At 34.8% G+C, this 17,128-nt stretch overlaps 1 protein-coding gene across 1 annotated transcript in view; it reads right to left on the bottom strand.

Annotated features, from left to right (window-relative positions):
* Nucleotides 1-217: 217 nt before the first annotated feature.
* si:ch73-22o12.1 (nectin-2) overlaps nt 218-17,128 on the bottom strand; it is a 122,881-nt gene continuing 105,970 nt past the window's right edge. The window contains exons 7-10 of the mRNA XM_007250854.4: nt 10,760-10,886; nt 8,624-8,681; nt 5,381-5,476; nt 218-3,769 (exon numbers count right to left, since the gene is read on the bottom strand). Of these exons, the coding sequence (XP_007250916.2) occupies nt 3,572-3,769; nt 5,381-5,476; nt 8,624-8,681; nt 10,760-10,886 (479 nt within the window). The 3' untranslated portion in view covers nt 218-3,571. The remainder of the gene's footprint in view (nt 3,770-5,380; nt 5,477-8,623; nt 8,682-10,759; nt 10,887-17,128) is intronic.

The raw sequence follows: 17,128 nt of genomic DNA, 5'->3' as shown, positions 1-17,128 counted from the left end.
ATAAGTCTTATTAATAGCCAGAACAATAAAACCACGTGCCTAATGAAGTGTAGGTCACCATCATGAGGAAATAGAGCAATGGTCTCTATGTGGTACCTAAACTAAACTAAAAGTATACTTAAATTATGCTGAAATAGGTCTGTAATTAAGTAATGTTATTTTGGAACCATTTTAATTTTTTTATTTAAATGAAAATACAGACAGGAAACACTCAATGCTGTGTTTATTCATGACCTTTTATTTTTGATTAATTTATTCATCATTTTTGTGCAGACAGTACTTCAGATTTATAAAGCACAGTATAAGAAAGGTAAAAACTAATCATAAAATGCAATATACTTCCCCTTTTTATATTCAAGTCTCTGTTTTATGCATCCTTTTGTCATCTATATATATTTCATATAATTCAACCACCACCAGTTTATTAGGCTAATACTGTTGGTTAGATCACCACAAGTTTAAAAAAAAAATCAGGTAATGAATAGGTTGTTAGTTATTAGAAAATAATCAAAAAATATATCTTCACAGTATAAAAGTAGTCAAAAAAAGTCATACATAACAGAAATAAAGCCAAAAGAAACTATTTGGTCAAAAAAATTAAATGCACATTATAGGCTCTGAGTGGTCCAGCAGACTAGCAGGCGCTGCTACTATGATGGGTAGATCGCTGGTTCGAATCCAGGTCATGCAGCTTGCCATCAGCTGCTGGAGCCCTGAGAGAGCACAACTGGCCTTGCTCTCTCCGGGTGGGTAGATGGCGCTCTTTCTTTACTTCAGCATAGATAAGGAATGGATGTTAAATAGATGTTCACAGATGCTCACAGTAAAAAAACAGGCCTGGACATTCTTCATTTTTTGCTGTAACATATATAAAACTCTCTTCATATATACATTTAAAACAGATACACAGAAGACAAATAAATGTAGACAGTATTCATAAAAATAATGCTGCTAAAATACCCCCAAAGCGTACATAAACCAGCACAGTAAGGGTGTAATGGTGCGTGTATTTGGTACGGGCTCACAGTTTGCTGTGGATGCATGGAATTATTTGGGTAAACATGAAAAGATTAAACTACTGTGAGCTGCTGGATTTGCACTGTATTGTGGGAACTGTAGTGATTAAGAATGGTCACTGTAGTCTTGTTTGTCCCCCCTACCGCCTCCTCTTCCTTCTCTCTCCCTCACTCTTGCTACAGTTTGTAGAGGGAGTGACCATCTGCTCCTTTTTATGTAATTTTATGGAACAGAATGGAACTTAATGTACAAAGTGTAACTAAGGGTACAAATTAAATAATAACAATAACTAGAAAATGGATGGTTGCGCAGCTAAAACGTCTCCCATTTTGTCGTTGCTATGATGTTGCTAGGCGCTTGCTATACTTTTTGTGGTGGTTGCTAAGGTGCTGTTAAGCGGTTGCTAGGTGGTTGCTAAGGTGTTGCTAGGTGGTTGCTGTGGAACCCATGCTAGTTGCTATGGTGTTGCTAAGCAGTTGTTAGGTGGTTGCTAAGGTGTTGCTAGGTGGTTGCTAAGGCATTGCTATGATCTCTATGATGGTTGCTATGGTGTTGTCAAGCAGTTGCTAGGTGGTTGCTAAGGTGTAGCTAGGTGGTTGCTAAGGCATTGCTATGGTATCCATGGTGGTTGCTATGGTGTTGCTCAGCAGTTGCTAGGTGGTTGCTAAGTTGTTGCTAGGTGGTTGCTAAGGTGTTGCTATGAACAGAAAAACTGATCCAAATCAAACATCATACTTGTAACAAACTGTGAGCTCCCGACTGTGTTCACCATTACACCCCAGAAAATACAGTAAAAAAAAAAACACACCTCTCAGACCTGGATTCCCTTTAAAAACAAATTCAATCATGATTCACATTCGAGTGATCACAGCTTCCTTTATGTGCCAAAAGCAGTGTATTCACTAACTACATGAAGCAGCACCAAAAAAAAAAAAAAAAGACAGTAAATAATAAAATTGGCACTGGAGAAATAAAGCACTTACAACATGTGGGCTGCGTCCGATTACCACCATACCACAAAAACACAAAACACCAAAGTGCACCAGCCGAACCCTCTACACCTAGTGATGCAACAGCTTTCTATTAACTGACGTCCTAGAGAGCCTATCTGGCCTTGCTCACTCTGTCACTATTTAGGTCACTTGTGCAGGAAATTAGTGAATCCCAAGAAATATAGCAAGAATATTATTGAAAATTTACTTTATTTCAGTAATTCAGTTCAAAATGTGAGACTCATATATCATATAGATGTATTACACACACAGAGTTTATTTTTTATTATTATTTTATGGCTTACAGCCAATAAAAACCCAAAAAGCAGTGTCTCAAAGTAATAGAATACTATATAAAACCAATTGGAACTTTTGGCAGTGTGGGCAGTGTGCAAAGTTCTGCCGGAAAATGAAATCCACATCTCTATAAAACTTAAGTCAACAGAGAAACATCACTGATTGGTGGAAACTTCACACTAGACCTCGAGCAGTTTGGACTGTGTGTCTCTCCACTCTTCCTCCAGACTCTGCTCCCTTGATTTACAAATGAAATGTAAAATTTACTGATGATCAGTGATGGTTTGGAGAGACATGTCATCTGCTGGTGTTGATCCACTGTGTTTTATTATCAAGTCTAAAGTCAGTGGAGTTTTGTTTTCCCCCAAAATCTCACAGCACTTCATGCTTCCCTCTGCTGCTGACAACTTTTATGGAGATGAGGATTTCATTTTCCAGCAAAAGTAGCAATTGGCCTTATTTAATATTATAATTTAATGAGACACTGATTTTTGGGATTTCATAATTTTAATCATGAACAATAAAAGAAATAAACACTTAAAATCAATCACTCTGTGTATAGTGCATGTATATAATATATTAGTTTCACATCTTGAACTTAATTACTGAAATAAAGTAACTTGTCAATGATATTCTATATCTATTCTTTTTTTTTTTTTTTTTGAGATGCACTAGTATTGCTTGCTGGGTCGGTCGTCTCTTGGCTGGTTTAACATAACTGGTGATTAAAGTTCTCCTTCAAGCGTGTTGAGCTCCAGAATAGTTCAAAGTCATAGTGGAGCTCAGTAGAGTCAAGTGACTCAGAGGAAGCATGTGCTGATCATCACCCTCCCAGACTGGTAGCATCATGTGGTCAGTTGGAGTCCTATTTTAGATAGGAGGTGGAATTAAGCACAGCACCAACATGTGTGGGTAGGGGATTGGTAGTGTGATGCTTTGGACACAGCCTTAGACTTTATTTGGCATCATTATTTAAAATGATTCAAAAAGATCATATTCAAGAGATATTCATCACCATGAATTTGCTCACTATAGGATATATAAAGGACATTATATTAGTTTATGTCCCATGACTTTTGGACTGTCAGATATAGATATATAGATCCAGTGCAAAACTAATGCGTACTGTAAAAGAATCCCTATGAAATTAAACTACAATTAAGAAGAAAAAAAAAATACTAAAAAAGTTAAAGTGACTGCTGGAGGCACTCCTCTCCCTCTTCCTTTTTTCCCTCGCTTCCTCTCCTCTCATGCTCTTTTTCTCACTACACAATCACAGCTGAAGACACAAAGCTGTCCACTCTGGAGACGGAGGGTGTTAGCTGCTCTGCGTCAACATTCACATCTTCATCATCCAGATCTTCATCATCCAGCTCGCGCTCATGATTTTGGTAGGGGGCGCTGTGGTTCAAAGGCAGCTCCTGTGGCTCCTCATCATACTCATCATGATAGGAGTCCAGGTCCTGGCAGAGAGAGAGAGAGAGAGAGAGAGAGAGAGAGAGAGAGATGATGTCATTTAGCATCCATGCTATGCTAGCAGCTATTTGGACATTAACGTGTGATTAGGTGCTGAGAAGGTAGGGAAAAAAAATGAAAAAGGGAGAGAAAGAAAGAGAAATAAAGAAAAGCATAAAGATAGAAAATGACGTGGAAAGAGAAAGAGAAAGTGAGGCAGATGGTGAAACAGAAAGAGAAAGTTGGCAGAGAGAAAGAAAGGGAAAAAAAGAAAAACAAAGAAATGTATAGAGAGAGAAAACATGAGACAAAGAAAAAAAGTTAGTTGGATAGAGAAAGAAAACGTGATACAGAGTGAGAGAGAGAAAAAAAAGAAAGAAAGAAGAGACCAATAAGGCAGAGAAAAAGAAATGAAGAAAATATGGCCAAAAAATAGAAAAAAGGAAGCAATGCATAGAGAGGGAGAAAGTGAGGTAGGAAGTGAAATAAAGAGTAAGATAGAGGCAGAAAAAGAAAGAAAATCAAGGAGAGAGAAAGAAGGTGTTTTAAAGAAAAAGTGAGGCAGAGAGAGACAAACAAAGAAAGCAAGAGAACGAAAAAGTGAGGCACAAAGAGAGGGAGAGAAAGTGAGATGGATAGAGAAAGGAAAATGAGGCAGAGTGAGGGGAAAAGAAAGCAAAGCATAGAGGGAGAAAGTGAGGTAGGGAGTGAAAGAAAGAGTGAGATAGAGGCAGAAAAATAGAAAGCCAAGGAGAGAGAAAGAAGGTGTTTTAAAGAAAAAGTGAGGCGGAGAGAGAAAGTGAAGTGGATGAAGAAAGAAAAAGTGAGGCAGAATGAGCCAACTAAGAAAGCAAGAGAAAGAACACATGAGACAGAGAGAAAGAAGAAAGCAAAGCATAAAGGGAGAAAGTGAGGGAGGGAGTGAAAGAATGAAAGCCAAGGAGAGAGAAAGAAGGTGTTTTAAAGAAAAAGTGAGGAGGAGTGAGAGAAAGTAAAATGGATCGAGGAAAGAAAAGTGAGGCACAGAAAGAGAAATTTAGGTGGATAGAGAAAGAAAAGGTGAGGCAGAGTGAGAGAAATGAAGAAAGCAAGAGAAAAACAAAAAGAAAGAAAGGAAAATGGGTAAAAAAAGAAAGTGATGCAAAGTTTAAGAAAGTGTGAGAAATAAAAAAGAGAGAAAGAAAGTATGAGGCAAAGAAGGGGTAAAAAGAAAACAAGGCAGATAAAAATAAAAAAGAAAATGTGGCAGAAAAATAGAAATAAGAAAAGCATAGAGAGAGAAAGTGAGTGAAATAAAGAGTGAGGTAGAGGCAGAAAAAGAAAGATAGCAAAGGAGAGAGAAAGAAAGTCTTTCAAAGAGAAAGTGAGGCAGAGAGTGATAGAAAGTGAGGTGGATAAAGAAAGAAAACGTGAGGAAGAGTGATAAAACCGAAGAAAGGAAGAGAAAGAAAGGAAAAATGTCTACGAGAAATAAAGAGAAATTGGAACCACTAGTAAGAATAACAGCGAGAAAGAGGATGTAAGATGGTATTAGAGGAAGTGTGGAAGAAAGGGAGAAAATTAAAGAAAAAGAAAGAGTAAGTGAGGCAGAGAGATAGAGAGGTATATACTGTACTCACAGTCATTGGTTCGTTTTTTTGAGTCTCGTAGTACATGAGCGGAGACTCATTGGATCCAGGAATCAGAGGATCCATAGTGAGTTTTGGCTCCATATTCTGAAACACACACAAACAAACATAGTAAACATGATCATTATTTATTATCATATTAATTACTGTATTTTTCACACTATAAGGTGCACTTAAAAACCTTTAATTTCCCCCAAAATCTTCGGTGCGCCTTATGTATGAATTCTACCAGTCAGGTATTAAGGAGCAGTAAAGCCACTATACTGAAGTACAGCATTATACAGTAGTTTCAGCAATATTAGCATTAGCTGCTAACTGTGCTAAGCGCTAGCTCTTTTGCCATTCAGAGGTGAGTATATCATACTGTAGTTAAAACTGTGTAGTTTACTGTGTTAAAACAAGCTATGTGAAACAAACAGCTAGCTAATATAGTTCTGGCTCACAGGAACACTCAGGGCTGCTAGCAGTTAGCCACTAATGCTAACGCTACAGCTTTAGTGGAAATCTGGAAGTCTAAGCTTACTGTAAATAAACAGAAGTGCTTTACTCATCCAAATAAAACAGTTTTCAGGAGAGAAATCTGTGTAGATTAATATCCAGCACTCATTTAACTTGCCTGACTCGTGTAAAATGCTTTTTTTAAGAACTATTTAAAGTTTGTTTACTTAGCTTAGCTTAGCTTAGCTTTACAGGTCTCACCACCCAGCAGCAGTTAGAAGGAAAATATGGTGACACCCCTCACTAGTTTCGTACTAGGGTCGAATAAAATGCGCTTTATAATTCAATGTGCTTTTTATATAAAAAATAGACCAGAAAATAGACATTTATTGATAGTGCACCTTCAGAGGTAGAAAGTAACTAATTACATTTACTTACATTACTGTAATTGAGAAGATTTCATGAGTAATTTAAATTTTTAAAGTAGGTAATTTTACTTTTACTCAAGTACATTTTGACACAAGTAATTTACTTTGCTACATTGGAAAATTCCCCATTACTGAGTAAAAAATTAAATGCTGGGGAAAAAAACAAATTGAATAATAATAATAAAAAAAGAGTTTTGTTCTCCATGGCAGCGCAGCTGAACTTTTCCCAGCAATGTTTATTACGGTTAGCGGGAGAGACGCTGTGTAAATCAGTTGTGTATCCTGGGGTCTGTTCATGTGGCTCGGGGGAACCGGTGTTCTGTCGAGTTATGCTACCCATCGATATGTGCTTTTTTACGGCACTACACATGCACCGACCAATATTTTCTGTATGTTTTCATGTTTTTCATAATAATTCCTTAGGTTTTTATTAGTAACATCTGCTTGGATGTTAAAAACATGTAAATAGCAGTTAAAGCATAGCAATGGCAAGTTAAAAAGTAATAATGAACTGTAAAACTATAAAAATATGGTTTATAGTCATATAATTTATATATGACCATAAATTAAAAAATTTTTACCAGTAAAGAAGAAAATAGATAATTGAAACCTATGCGACTTGTTCTTGAAAATGTTTTATGCGGTGGTCTGAACAAATACTGCCTGAAAGGTCCAAATTATTTAATTTAATATTTATTTAATTTATGATTTGTTGTACTTTTTAACATTAATAAAAGTAATAATGTAACTTTTACTCAAAGTACAGTTTAAATTTAGTACATTTTACTTTTACTTGAGTTGATTTTTAGATGGGTACTTTTTCTTTTACTTGAGTAGAATTTTAGCAAAGTAAAGGTACTTTTAACTAAAAGTACTTTTATTTAATTACAATTTTTCAGTACTTTTTCCACCTCTGTTCACCTTTTAATCCAGTGTGCCTTATAGTGGGAAAAATACAGTAAATCCATGCTAGGAGTTAGCATCAAGCTGGCCGTTCAAGAATGTAGCACCAGATTAATTGATGTCTATATGCTTTTAAAACTTTTTAGCTACATTAGCATTACTCATAGCTCCATTGCAGTAAATATATCTTGGGTGGTTGTTTGACTACAAAAGGGGTTGAAAGGGAAAATTTAGCCAAACCAGAGTGAGCTATTTTAATAGACACTGCATTTGCATACTAATGCACGGTGTATTCCGGGTGTGTAAACAGGAAAGCTCCAGAACCTTCTGTCTGGGTAATTAATCCCTCAAGAGGAAAAACTATTCATTCCTCCAGATTCAACAGCTGAAAATAGTGTGCGACTGCATCAGCGGAAAACACAGCAGGCTATTTTTGCGCATTAGTAATTTACTCAGTTCACTTTATAGTTGGTTGTTGTTGGGCTGCTCTGAAAGGCTTTTGCACAGCCATACTTGCTTGAACCTCACACTGAAGTTAAAATTCTGATAATAAAAAAAGATCCTAATAATCTGAAGCTACAAGTTCACATAGTTAACAAGAAGGGAATTTTACAGCCACTGATAAGCAGCAGTCACAGTTACCCACCACCTAATAACCTCAGGAACCACCCAAAAAATTACAGCTATAAACCACCTTACAACTAGAAAAACATCACAAAGACAGTAATCACCTTACACATTAGTTTTTCTTTTTTTATCCACCCTAAAATCTCAATACAGTATCTACAATGGCTTGTAATTTATTATTTTTTTGTCGCTGTCCAATAAAAAACAAGTATCTCCATTTTTGACGATTTTCAGTTTATTACATAATTTAAACAGACAGTCTCTTACACTGTGCCAAAATGTCTTTAAAAAAATGGACCAATAGAAATACTTCAAAATGACCTGAAATAAACTTTAAATAATAATAAAATTTACATTGACTTCCATTAAAAAAAGCTTAAAGTTTTTTTCTCTTTCCTGTAAAGTTGCTGTTTGGAGTTGTTTTTCATTGGACAGTGACGATTTATACCCCTTAACTTTTTACATTTGTCACTTTTACAATCACAAATTTATACGTATTTTATTGAGAGTTTAACTGATAGACCAACAACAAGTAGCACATAATTGTGAAGTGGAATAAAAATAATACACGATTTTTTAAATTGTCCTCAAATAAAAATGAAAAAAAAAAAGTGTGACCTGCAAAAGTATTTAGCCCCCTATACTTTTAAACCGCTAAATGAAATACAGTACAATTAATTGCATTCAGAAGTCACTCAATTAGTTAATAGAGCCCAGCTGTGTGTAATTTAGTTAGCTTGAGCTGTTTTGCAAAGAAGAATGGGGCACAAATCTCAAGTTAGAGATACAAAAATACTTGCAGCTGTAACTGCAGCAAAAGGAAAAGACTTTCACTTACTCTGTCTGAGGTCATGGAGGTCTTCATAGGAGGAGGGGGCTTGTGAGTTGGTGGCGCACTGTGAGAGAAACACACACATTATAATAAGAATGAGTTTAAACATTTTTTTTCAGTGATTGTGACTTAAATGTCAAAACTTCTGTGGGTTTATTGGCTTAGGTTTAGACTATTCACCCAAAGTTCATATTCCACTAGAAACAGCAACAATATTAATGCTTTAACTTAAGAAGAGTTCAGAAATAAATTTTTGACTAATATGAACACAACATATATATATATGAACACAACATATATACTAAAATGAAAAGCTCCCAGCATTCCACAGCCAAAATACGGCACATAGCCTTATTTCGGTCTTTGTGTTGTGAACTTAGGATGTATGCTTAAAAAAAAAAACTGCTTTGTTCAGAAAGTGTTTTATATTCTTAAATATTGTTAATTATTTTGCTAATTATAGTAGAGTAGACGAGAGTCATTGTAAATTATGTTATTTTTCTTGGTCTATTTTGTTTTAATTAATGTGCAGTGCAAAGCTTTATTGCTGTTTTATGGGTTTTGCTCTAGGCTATATGTTTAAAAAAATTGTTTGTTCAGAAAGTATTTTATTTTTTTTAAGACATTGTTAATTTTATAGAGTACATGGGGAGATCGGTTCTTAATAAACATTGTTCTTAAATAATAGGTTTGTGCTTCTTCAGTGTTGCAATGTTAATGAACACCATTTTGAACAGATTTCGCTCATTTAAAGAGCCTGAAAATTATTTTAAAAGAACAGTTTTAGCAGGTTTAATTCAGACTCGGGCTCAAAAGGACAGTTTATGGGGTGAGGTGGGGTGGTTTCGAGCAGAATGTGCATGGGCTCGGGCCAAGTCGGGCTGGATTTTTGAGGCCCGATCTAAGCTATAATTTGCAGGTTTTATCACCCTGCAAATCACACATCGAGACTTGACAGGATGTTAGCTGGTTAGTCTGATTTAAACGTCCAAAGATACAATAGATTAAGATTAAGAACCTGGCTGGTGGCTAACTGAAGCCTCCCCCTGGTAATAGATGAAATCTTCATTTTGCTTGTTTTTTTTTTTTTATCTGGGGAGGGTTTAAGTGGAATATACAGCAGGAGATGCTGAGAGCAGAGCAGCCATACACAATACAAACTGTGTGTAACGTGCATAACAATGAATATGTAAATGCATATTCAAGCAATTAGTTATGCATTAGTTATGCACTCACGGTACAAAGCATTGTGAATTTTTTTTGCAAGCACCAGATACCTGAGATCTATATAAAGTAATGCTCAAGGGTTTCTAACCTAATCTGTAGCTGCATCTGTAGCATAGGGTGGATCTCCTCTGATCTCCTCTGTACTGACAATAAAAGTATTGGTTCACCCTCTAATTCAGTGTTTTATTGAGTAACTGTTTTACTGTACAGAAGAAATGAATGAATGTTAAGCTGTATTTGTTTAGATCTGAAATGATCAGTTAAAATTCTGATCAGCATCAAATTCAAAGCTCTTACTATCGCCTACAAGGTGATGACAGAACAGGCTCCTTCCTACCTGCACTCGCTCCTGAAGGCTTACGCTACCTCCCGGCCGCTGCGCTCCTTCAGTGAACGTCGCCTCGCTTTGCCAAACATTCACACAAAGCAATCCAGACTGTTCTCATACAGAGTTCCCCAATGGTGGAACAAACTACCTTCCACTACCAGATCAGGAGAATCTCTCGCTATCTTTAATAAACTCCTGAAGACAGAGCTCTTCAAAGAGCACTTACTCTCCTAACACCTCTAACACACTAACTACTTCTAACCTCATTTCCTTCTTCCCCTCCTTCACTCCTCTATCCTATTATTCCCCTTTGACCTCCTTTTATCCCTATCCAAAGATGTTTTACCTTTAAACTTATTTTACGTTGTACTTGACTATTGTAAGTCGCTTTGGACAAAAGCGTCTGCCAAATGTAATGTAATGTAATGTAATGTAAATATTTGTGTTGGTTGTGGAACATTTGGTGGTAGTTTTATTGGATTGCGGGTTACAAATGCCTGGGAACCCCTTTTGCAGAAGAATACAAACTAAGTTGGAAAACATTGAAAACCTCCTTTAAAATATACAAACACAAGAAAGAGACTGACTCCATGTTCCGGCGCTTCTTGCGGACGATGAACACTGCAGCGCCGATGAGGGCGAGGAGGATAATGACTCCAATAAGAGCTCCGATTATTGCGCCTGTAGTGCCTCCTGCCTGAACCAGAGGAGTTTCTAAAAGAGAAAAAGAGAGAAAGAGAGAGAGAGGAAGATATGCATTAAAGAAACCATAAAACCATTCATTCGTCTAGAAAATACACTTTTTTTTTAGGAGAGTAAACCCATCTATTCCGTCTCAGACTCTCGGAATGGGAAAACTGCCTGAAACCGAAGCCTGAAACATCATTAAACACACATTTGTGTGAAAACGGGATTTAAAGGAATGAATCAGAGGAAGTCCATCATTATGATGAAACTGCAAAGCATTTTCTATGACTGTAGAATCAGATTTATATCACTATTCCTGTTTTCTGTCTTTTTGTTTCTTTTACTTTTTCTTATTTTCTGTTGGAGTTTTGCAGCACAAAATGATCCAGATACTGATACTCCAGAAAGTGTGTTAATGTATATGATTTATGTGGGAACTTTAAGTCATAATATTATCATATTATCACAATATGCTGCCCGTGATAGCAGTGATATCACAATACTCAATACATCTTACTTCATCGGAATTCGTCCTTCTGGGAATTCGACTGTCATACTTCCAGGAATTATGGATTTATTGGTGTCAGTTTCACAGAAATTGACAAGCAATATTCTTCATCACAGGTTTATCACAAGTTTACTTTAGGAAATCAAACTTGGGGTGCAAGTCTTAAAAAGTTTATGTCTCAATAAAAAGATCAATATTTGACTTCACATATCGATATTGTATCACAAACGAAAATGATACGATGTATTGCAATATTGATATTTTGTCCAACCCTTCACTACCGCCACATTCAGGTCAAAGTACTTTTCACTTATGCTAAAATACAGATTAAATTAAATAGATAGATTAAATAACCAACCCCTTCCCCTTATAAAACATAAGAACCATAAGATAATATTATAGTAAAAAAGTAAAAAAAAAAAAAAAACTGTAGTCTGTGTGTCACTATTTCTGTCTCTCTAACAACAATACAGGGAAATACCAGCATTTATTTTTATTTTCACAATTTTAATCATAATTAATTACTGAATATTGTTGTGATTAATACAATATTAATTGGCATAACTAATATAAATATAATTCCCTTTTGCAAATCTTACATTCTTTATTTTATTTAAATGTACTAAAAGTCCTAAGAATAAGAACAAATGTGATTAATTGCGATTAATCAAAGAATATTGATGCAATTAATTCAATTTTTTACTGATTGACACTACTAGTAGCAATGACTTATGTTATATGTATATTTTTTTTCCCATAGAAAAGAATGGGGTGCAAAAGTTTGTGCCACCTTTTCGACTACACTATTAAGATACAAATACACTTCTAACACCTAACCGTCCACATGAAGTGCTGGAATGCTCAATTTCACCTACCTTCACTATAGCAATTACATAGAAACACCAAAGTAAACAATCAAGCAACACCATAACAACCACCCGGGATACCACAGGAACCACCTAGCATCCACCAGGTGTACCACAGAAACTACGCAAAAACACCTAAGCAACCACTACTGGAACTAGTGTACTAATGACTGGGATACCAAAGCAACACCACTGCCACCACTTATTAACAACAAAACAACTACCTGGAATATCATAGCAACCACATCGTAACATCCAACCACCCAGCAAAAACATGTGTAGCCCACCCTGAAAACAACCTACCTACAGCCTAATCTGTGCCGCTAATTCAACGCTTGATTAGAAAAGTTATTTAAAGATAACTTGTAAATATAAAATGTGTGCTTTAAACTGGAGCATTGTAATCCCTGTGTGATCCAGAAGGTGTCAGTATGATACTGGTACTGCAGCAGGATTACAGTTCTCACTGCTCACTGCTCGCTGCTCACTGTTCTCATTTCAGTCTAAAGTCTCTCTCTGTGTAAAAGTGTCAGCTCCCTGAATAAATGAGCTCTATTAAACCTCACTCTTCCAAAACCAAGGTTACTCTCAAACTGAGTTTTGGGCCAGAACTGCAGCACACAAACAGCCATGTCTATCTAACAAACACTCACTAGCCAATCACATGTTAAGAAAAGGTAACTACATACACTTACATTTAAGTATTTTAGGATATACTGTTTGATTACAGTACAGAGAGGCTATTTTTAGTATATACTGTTTAATTACAGTATATAGAGGGTATTTTTAGTATATACTGTTTAATTATAGTACAGAGAGGCTATTTTTAGTATATACTGTTTAATTACAGTATACAGAGGGTATTTTTAGTATATACTGTTTAATTATAGTACAGAGAGGGTATTTTTAGTATATACTGTTTAATTATAGTATATAGAGGGTATTTTTAGTATATACTGTTTAATTATAGTATATAGAGGGTATTTTTAGTATATACTGTTTAATTACAGTATACAGAGGGTATTTTTAGTATATACTGTTTAATTACAGTATACAGAGGGAATTTGTGATATTTATCGTTTAATTTCAGTATAGAGGGTATTTTTAGTATATACTGTTTAATTATAGTACAGAGAGGCTATTTTTAGTATATACTGTTTAATTACAGTATACAGAGGGTATTTTTAGTATATACTGTTTAATTATAGTACAGAGAGGCTATTTTTAGTATATACTGTTTAATTATAGTATATAGAGGGTATTTTTAGTATATACTGTTTAATTACAGTATACAGAGGGAATTTGTGATATTTATCGTTTAATTTCAGTATAGAGGGTATTTTTAGTATATACTGTTTAATTATAGTACAGAGAGGCTATTTTTAGTATATACTGTTTAATTACAGTATACAGAGGGTATTTTTAGTATATACTGTTTAATTACAGTATACAGAGGGAATTTGTGATATTTATCGTTTAATTTCAGTATAGAGGGTATTTTTAGTATATACTGTTTAATTATAGTACAGAGAGGCTATTTTTAGTATATACTGTTTAATTACAGTATACAGAGGGAATTTGTGATATTTATCGTTTAATTTCAGTATAGAGGGTATTTTTAGTATTTACTGATATGTTTATTACATACTATCTATTTAAAGTATGTAGAGTATATTTTTAATATATACTGTTTAATTACAGTATAGAAAGGGTATTTGTAGTATATACAGTTTAATTATAGTATATAGAGGGTATTTTTAGTATATGCTGTTTAATTACAGTATAGAAAGGGTATTTTTAGTATGTACAGTTTAATTACAGTATAGAGAGGGTATTTTTAGTATATGCTGTTTAATTACAGTAAAGAGAGGGTATTTTTAGTATGTACAGTTTAATTACAGTATACAGAGGGTATTTTTAGTATATGCTGTTTAATTACAGTAAAGAGAAGGTATGTATAGCATATACTGATTCATTACAGTACAAAGAGGGTATATATAGCATATACTGATTAATTACAGCATATAGAGGACAGTATTAGTATACACTGTTTATTTACAGTATATAGAGGGTTTTTGAATGTATGCTGTTTAATTACAATATAAAGAGGGTATATTATACTATAAACTGTTTAATTATGGCCTAAATACTACGTTTTTGGTTGGTTTATATTTTTAGTATAAACTGTTTAATTACAACAGAATGAGTATTTTTAATATATACTGTTTAATTACAGTATAAAGAGAGCATTTTAGTATACACTGTTTAATTACAGTATAGAGAGGGTATTTTAGTATATTCTGTTTAATTGCAGTATAAAGAGGGTATATTTAATATATACCATTTAATTACAGTATAGAGAGAATATTTTAGTAGATACTGTTAAATTACAGTATAGTGAGGGTATTTTTAGTATACACTGTTTATTTACAGTATAGCGAGGATATTTTGAATATATGCTGTTTAATTACAGTATATAGAGGGTATTTAAATGTTTGCTGTTTAATTACAGTATAAAGAGGGTATATTATACTATAAACTGTTTAATTATGACCTAAATAAAACCTTTTTGGTTGGTTTGTATACTAAGATAAATAGCTTGATTGTTTAAAACCCCCATGTAAACACTGAGTGCATCATGACTGGTCACAGTAAACAGTAAAAATCTGGTTTCTGGTTTTATAGAAACCCATTTTTTACAATAACAGCATTATTGCAAAAGCCAATAATACAATAACGATGATGTAATGCTTCATCTATTGTAATTTATCAGCCCTGTCAATGCAAATTAGCTCTAGTAGTACAAAGGGTGATGTCACAGTGTAGCATATGTATATGTAAATGAGGTAAGTATAATTTATAGGCCCATTATTAAGCTGCAGTTACAGCTCATACAGTGCTAAACGTGTCTCTCTCTCTCTCTCTCTCTCTCTCTCTCTCTATCTATCTATCTATCTTTCTCTCTCTGCTATCCTTACACTTCTTTCCCTCGGTCACACACTGACTATATCCAATAGCCTCTGTTCCTTAGCTTGACTACTATACTATACTGTATATAAAAACACATGCCAACTGTAGATGACCATTATGATTAAATACTCATACTTTACACTAAAATATAATACTAAACTATATGTAATATTCACTGAAATATATACAGCTGTGGAAAAAATGAAGGAACCACTTAAATTTCTGAATCAGTTTATATGATTTTGCTATTTACAGGTATATGTTTGAGTAAAATGCACATTGTTGTTTTATTCTGTAAACTATTTCTTTAAACATTTCTCCCAAATTCTAAATAAAAATATTGTAATTTAGATTGTTTTTTCGCAGAATATGAGAAATAGCTGAAAAAAACATTTAAACAATTTAAAGCAGAGCTTTGAATAATGCAAAAAAGGTTCATATTCATAAAGAGTCCAGAAATCAATATTTGGTGGTGGAATAACCCTGGTTTTTAATCACAGTTTTTTTCTAAATGCATCTTGGCATGTTCTCCTCCACCAGTCTTACACACTGCTTTTGGATAGATTTAAGCTACTCACTCCTGGTGCAAAATTTTGTCAGCCGAGCTCATTATTGCATCAGATTTGTTGCCATGGATGTGTGCCTCCTCTTTGATACGAGAGAGAGAGAGAGAGAGAGAGAGAGAGAGAGAGTTGTGACAGATACTTGGCCAACCGGAAAGACCAGCTTACAAGGACAAACAGTACAATAGAACAGGAAAGAGGAGAAAGAGAGGAGACAAAAGGGGCGACGGACAAAAGGCTCGCCGGTATCGGTAACACCCAAATGCCACGAGCTGCAGTCAGACCTCACCACAAACCACAGCCTGCGGACCGTCACTCTCAGACCACTGGGGTAATTGGCAGTTACTGAAAGCCCCAAAATACAGACACAGTAGAGGTCAAACTGAACTGTGCCAAAAATCACACTCCTCGCTGGCTCAACTCACACTTTCACACACACACAGAAGTGCACACCAGCTACAGTAACTGTTTTAATGATATATAACACAATACACAACCCAGCCACACTGTCCTCAGTTCTAATAACTCCAATATCCTGCTGCTACAGTCTCCACCCAGCACGCGTTCATAATCCTGACAGCAGCCAGCAGGGTATTTAAACTGCAGCTGATTCATTTGTGTTACAAATAAATGAGTGCTGTCAATTTTAACACGTGTGTGATTAATCTGGAACACTTAACATGCAAATTATTCATCATTAATTTCATTAATTACAAATTATTTAATAGGAATACAAAGGTGTTGCTGTGATATATGTGTTTTACTTGTGATTTTTATTTATTTATCATTTTTGTTCCCTTTTCTCCCCAATTTACAATTTAAAGTTATTTTTAGTGAACAATAACATAAAAAATGTACACCACATATATCAAAACATGTTTACATTAATACATTTTACCAAAATTAAATGCTCAAGATTGTCCAAGTATTTTATTTTTATATCTTTGATCTATGGTTCTCAGTCTATTAATTTCAGCTTTAATTTGTTAAAAAATTATGTTAACAGGTATTTTTATTTGATTCATCACCATCTCACACCAGGTTTTCCATAATTTACAGTTAACAATACACAAAATAAACGAGAAAAAAAGTCACTAGTTCTTGGATCGAGGTAATCTTTAAAAGACCCTTAAAATTTAAAAGTATAGTTTTAGGGTTAACCTTCACGTCACCAGGAGGTCAAACTAGCACATGCCTCCTCCGATACATGTGAAGTCAGTCTCCGACTCTTTTTTGTCATGTAGCATCAGAGCGTGCTCGGAGGAAAGCGCAGCGTCTCGGGTCCTATACAGCAGCTCACAGACGCTTGGACACCTTGTGCTGATCCACATCACCCTAGAAGTGATGAGGGGAAAGAGCGCC

The sequence above is a fragment of the Astyanax mexicanus genome, chromosome 6 (assembly GCF_023375975.1).
Source record: "Astyanax mexicanus isolate ESR-SI-001 chromosome 6, AstMex3_surface, whole genome shotgun sequence".
In the NCBI taxonomy this organism is placed as follows: domain Eukaryota; kingdom Metazoa; phylum Chordata; class Actinopteri; order Characiformes; family Acestrorhamphidae; genus Astyanax; species Astyanax mexicanus.
This window is presented reverse-complemented; position numbering and strand designations above follow the sequence as displayed.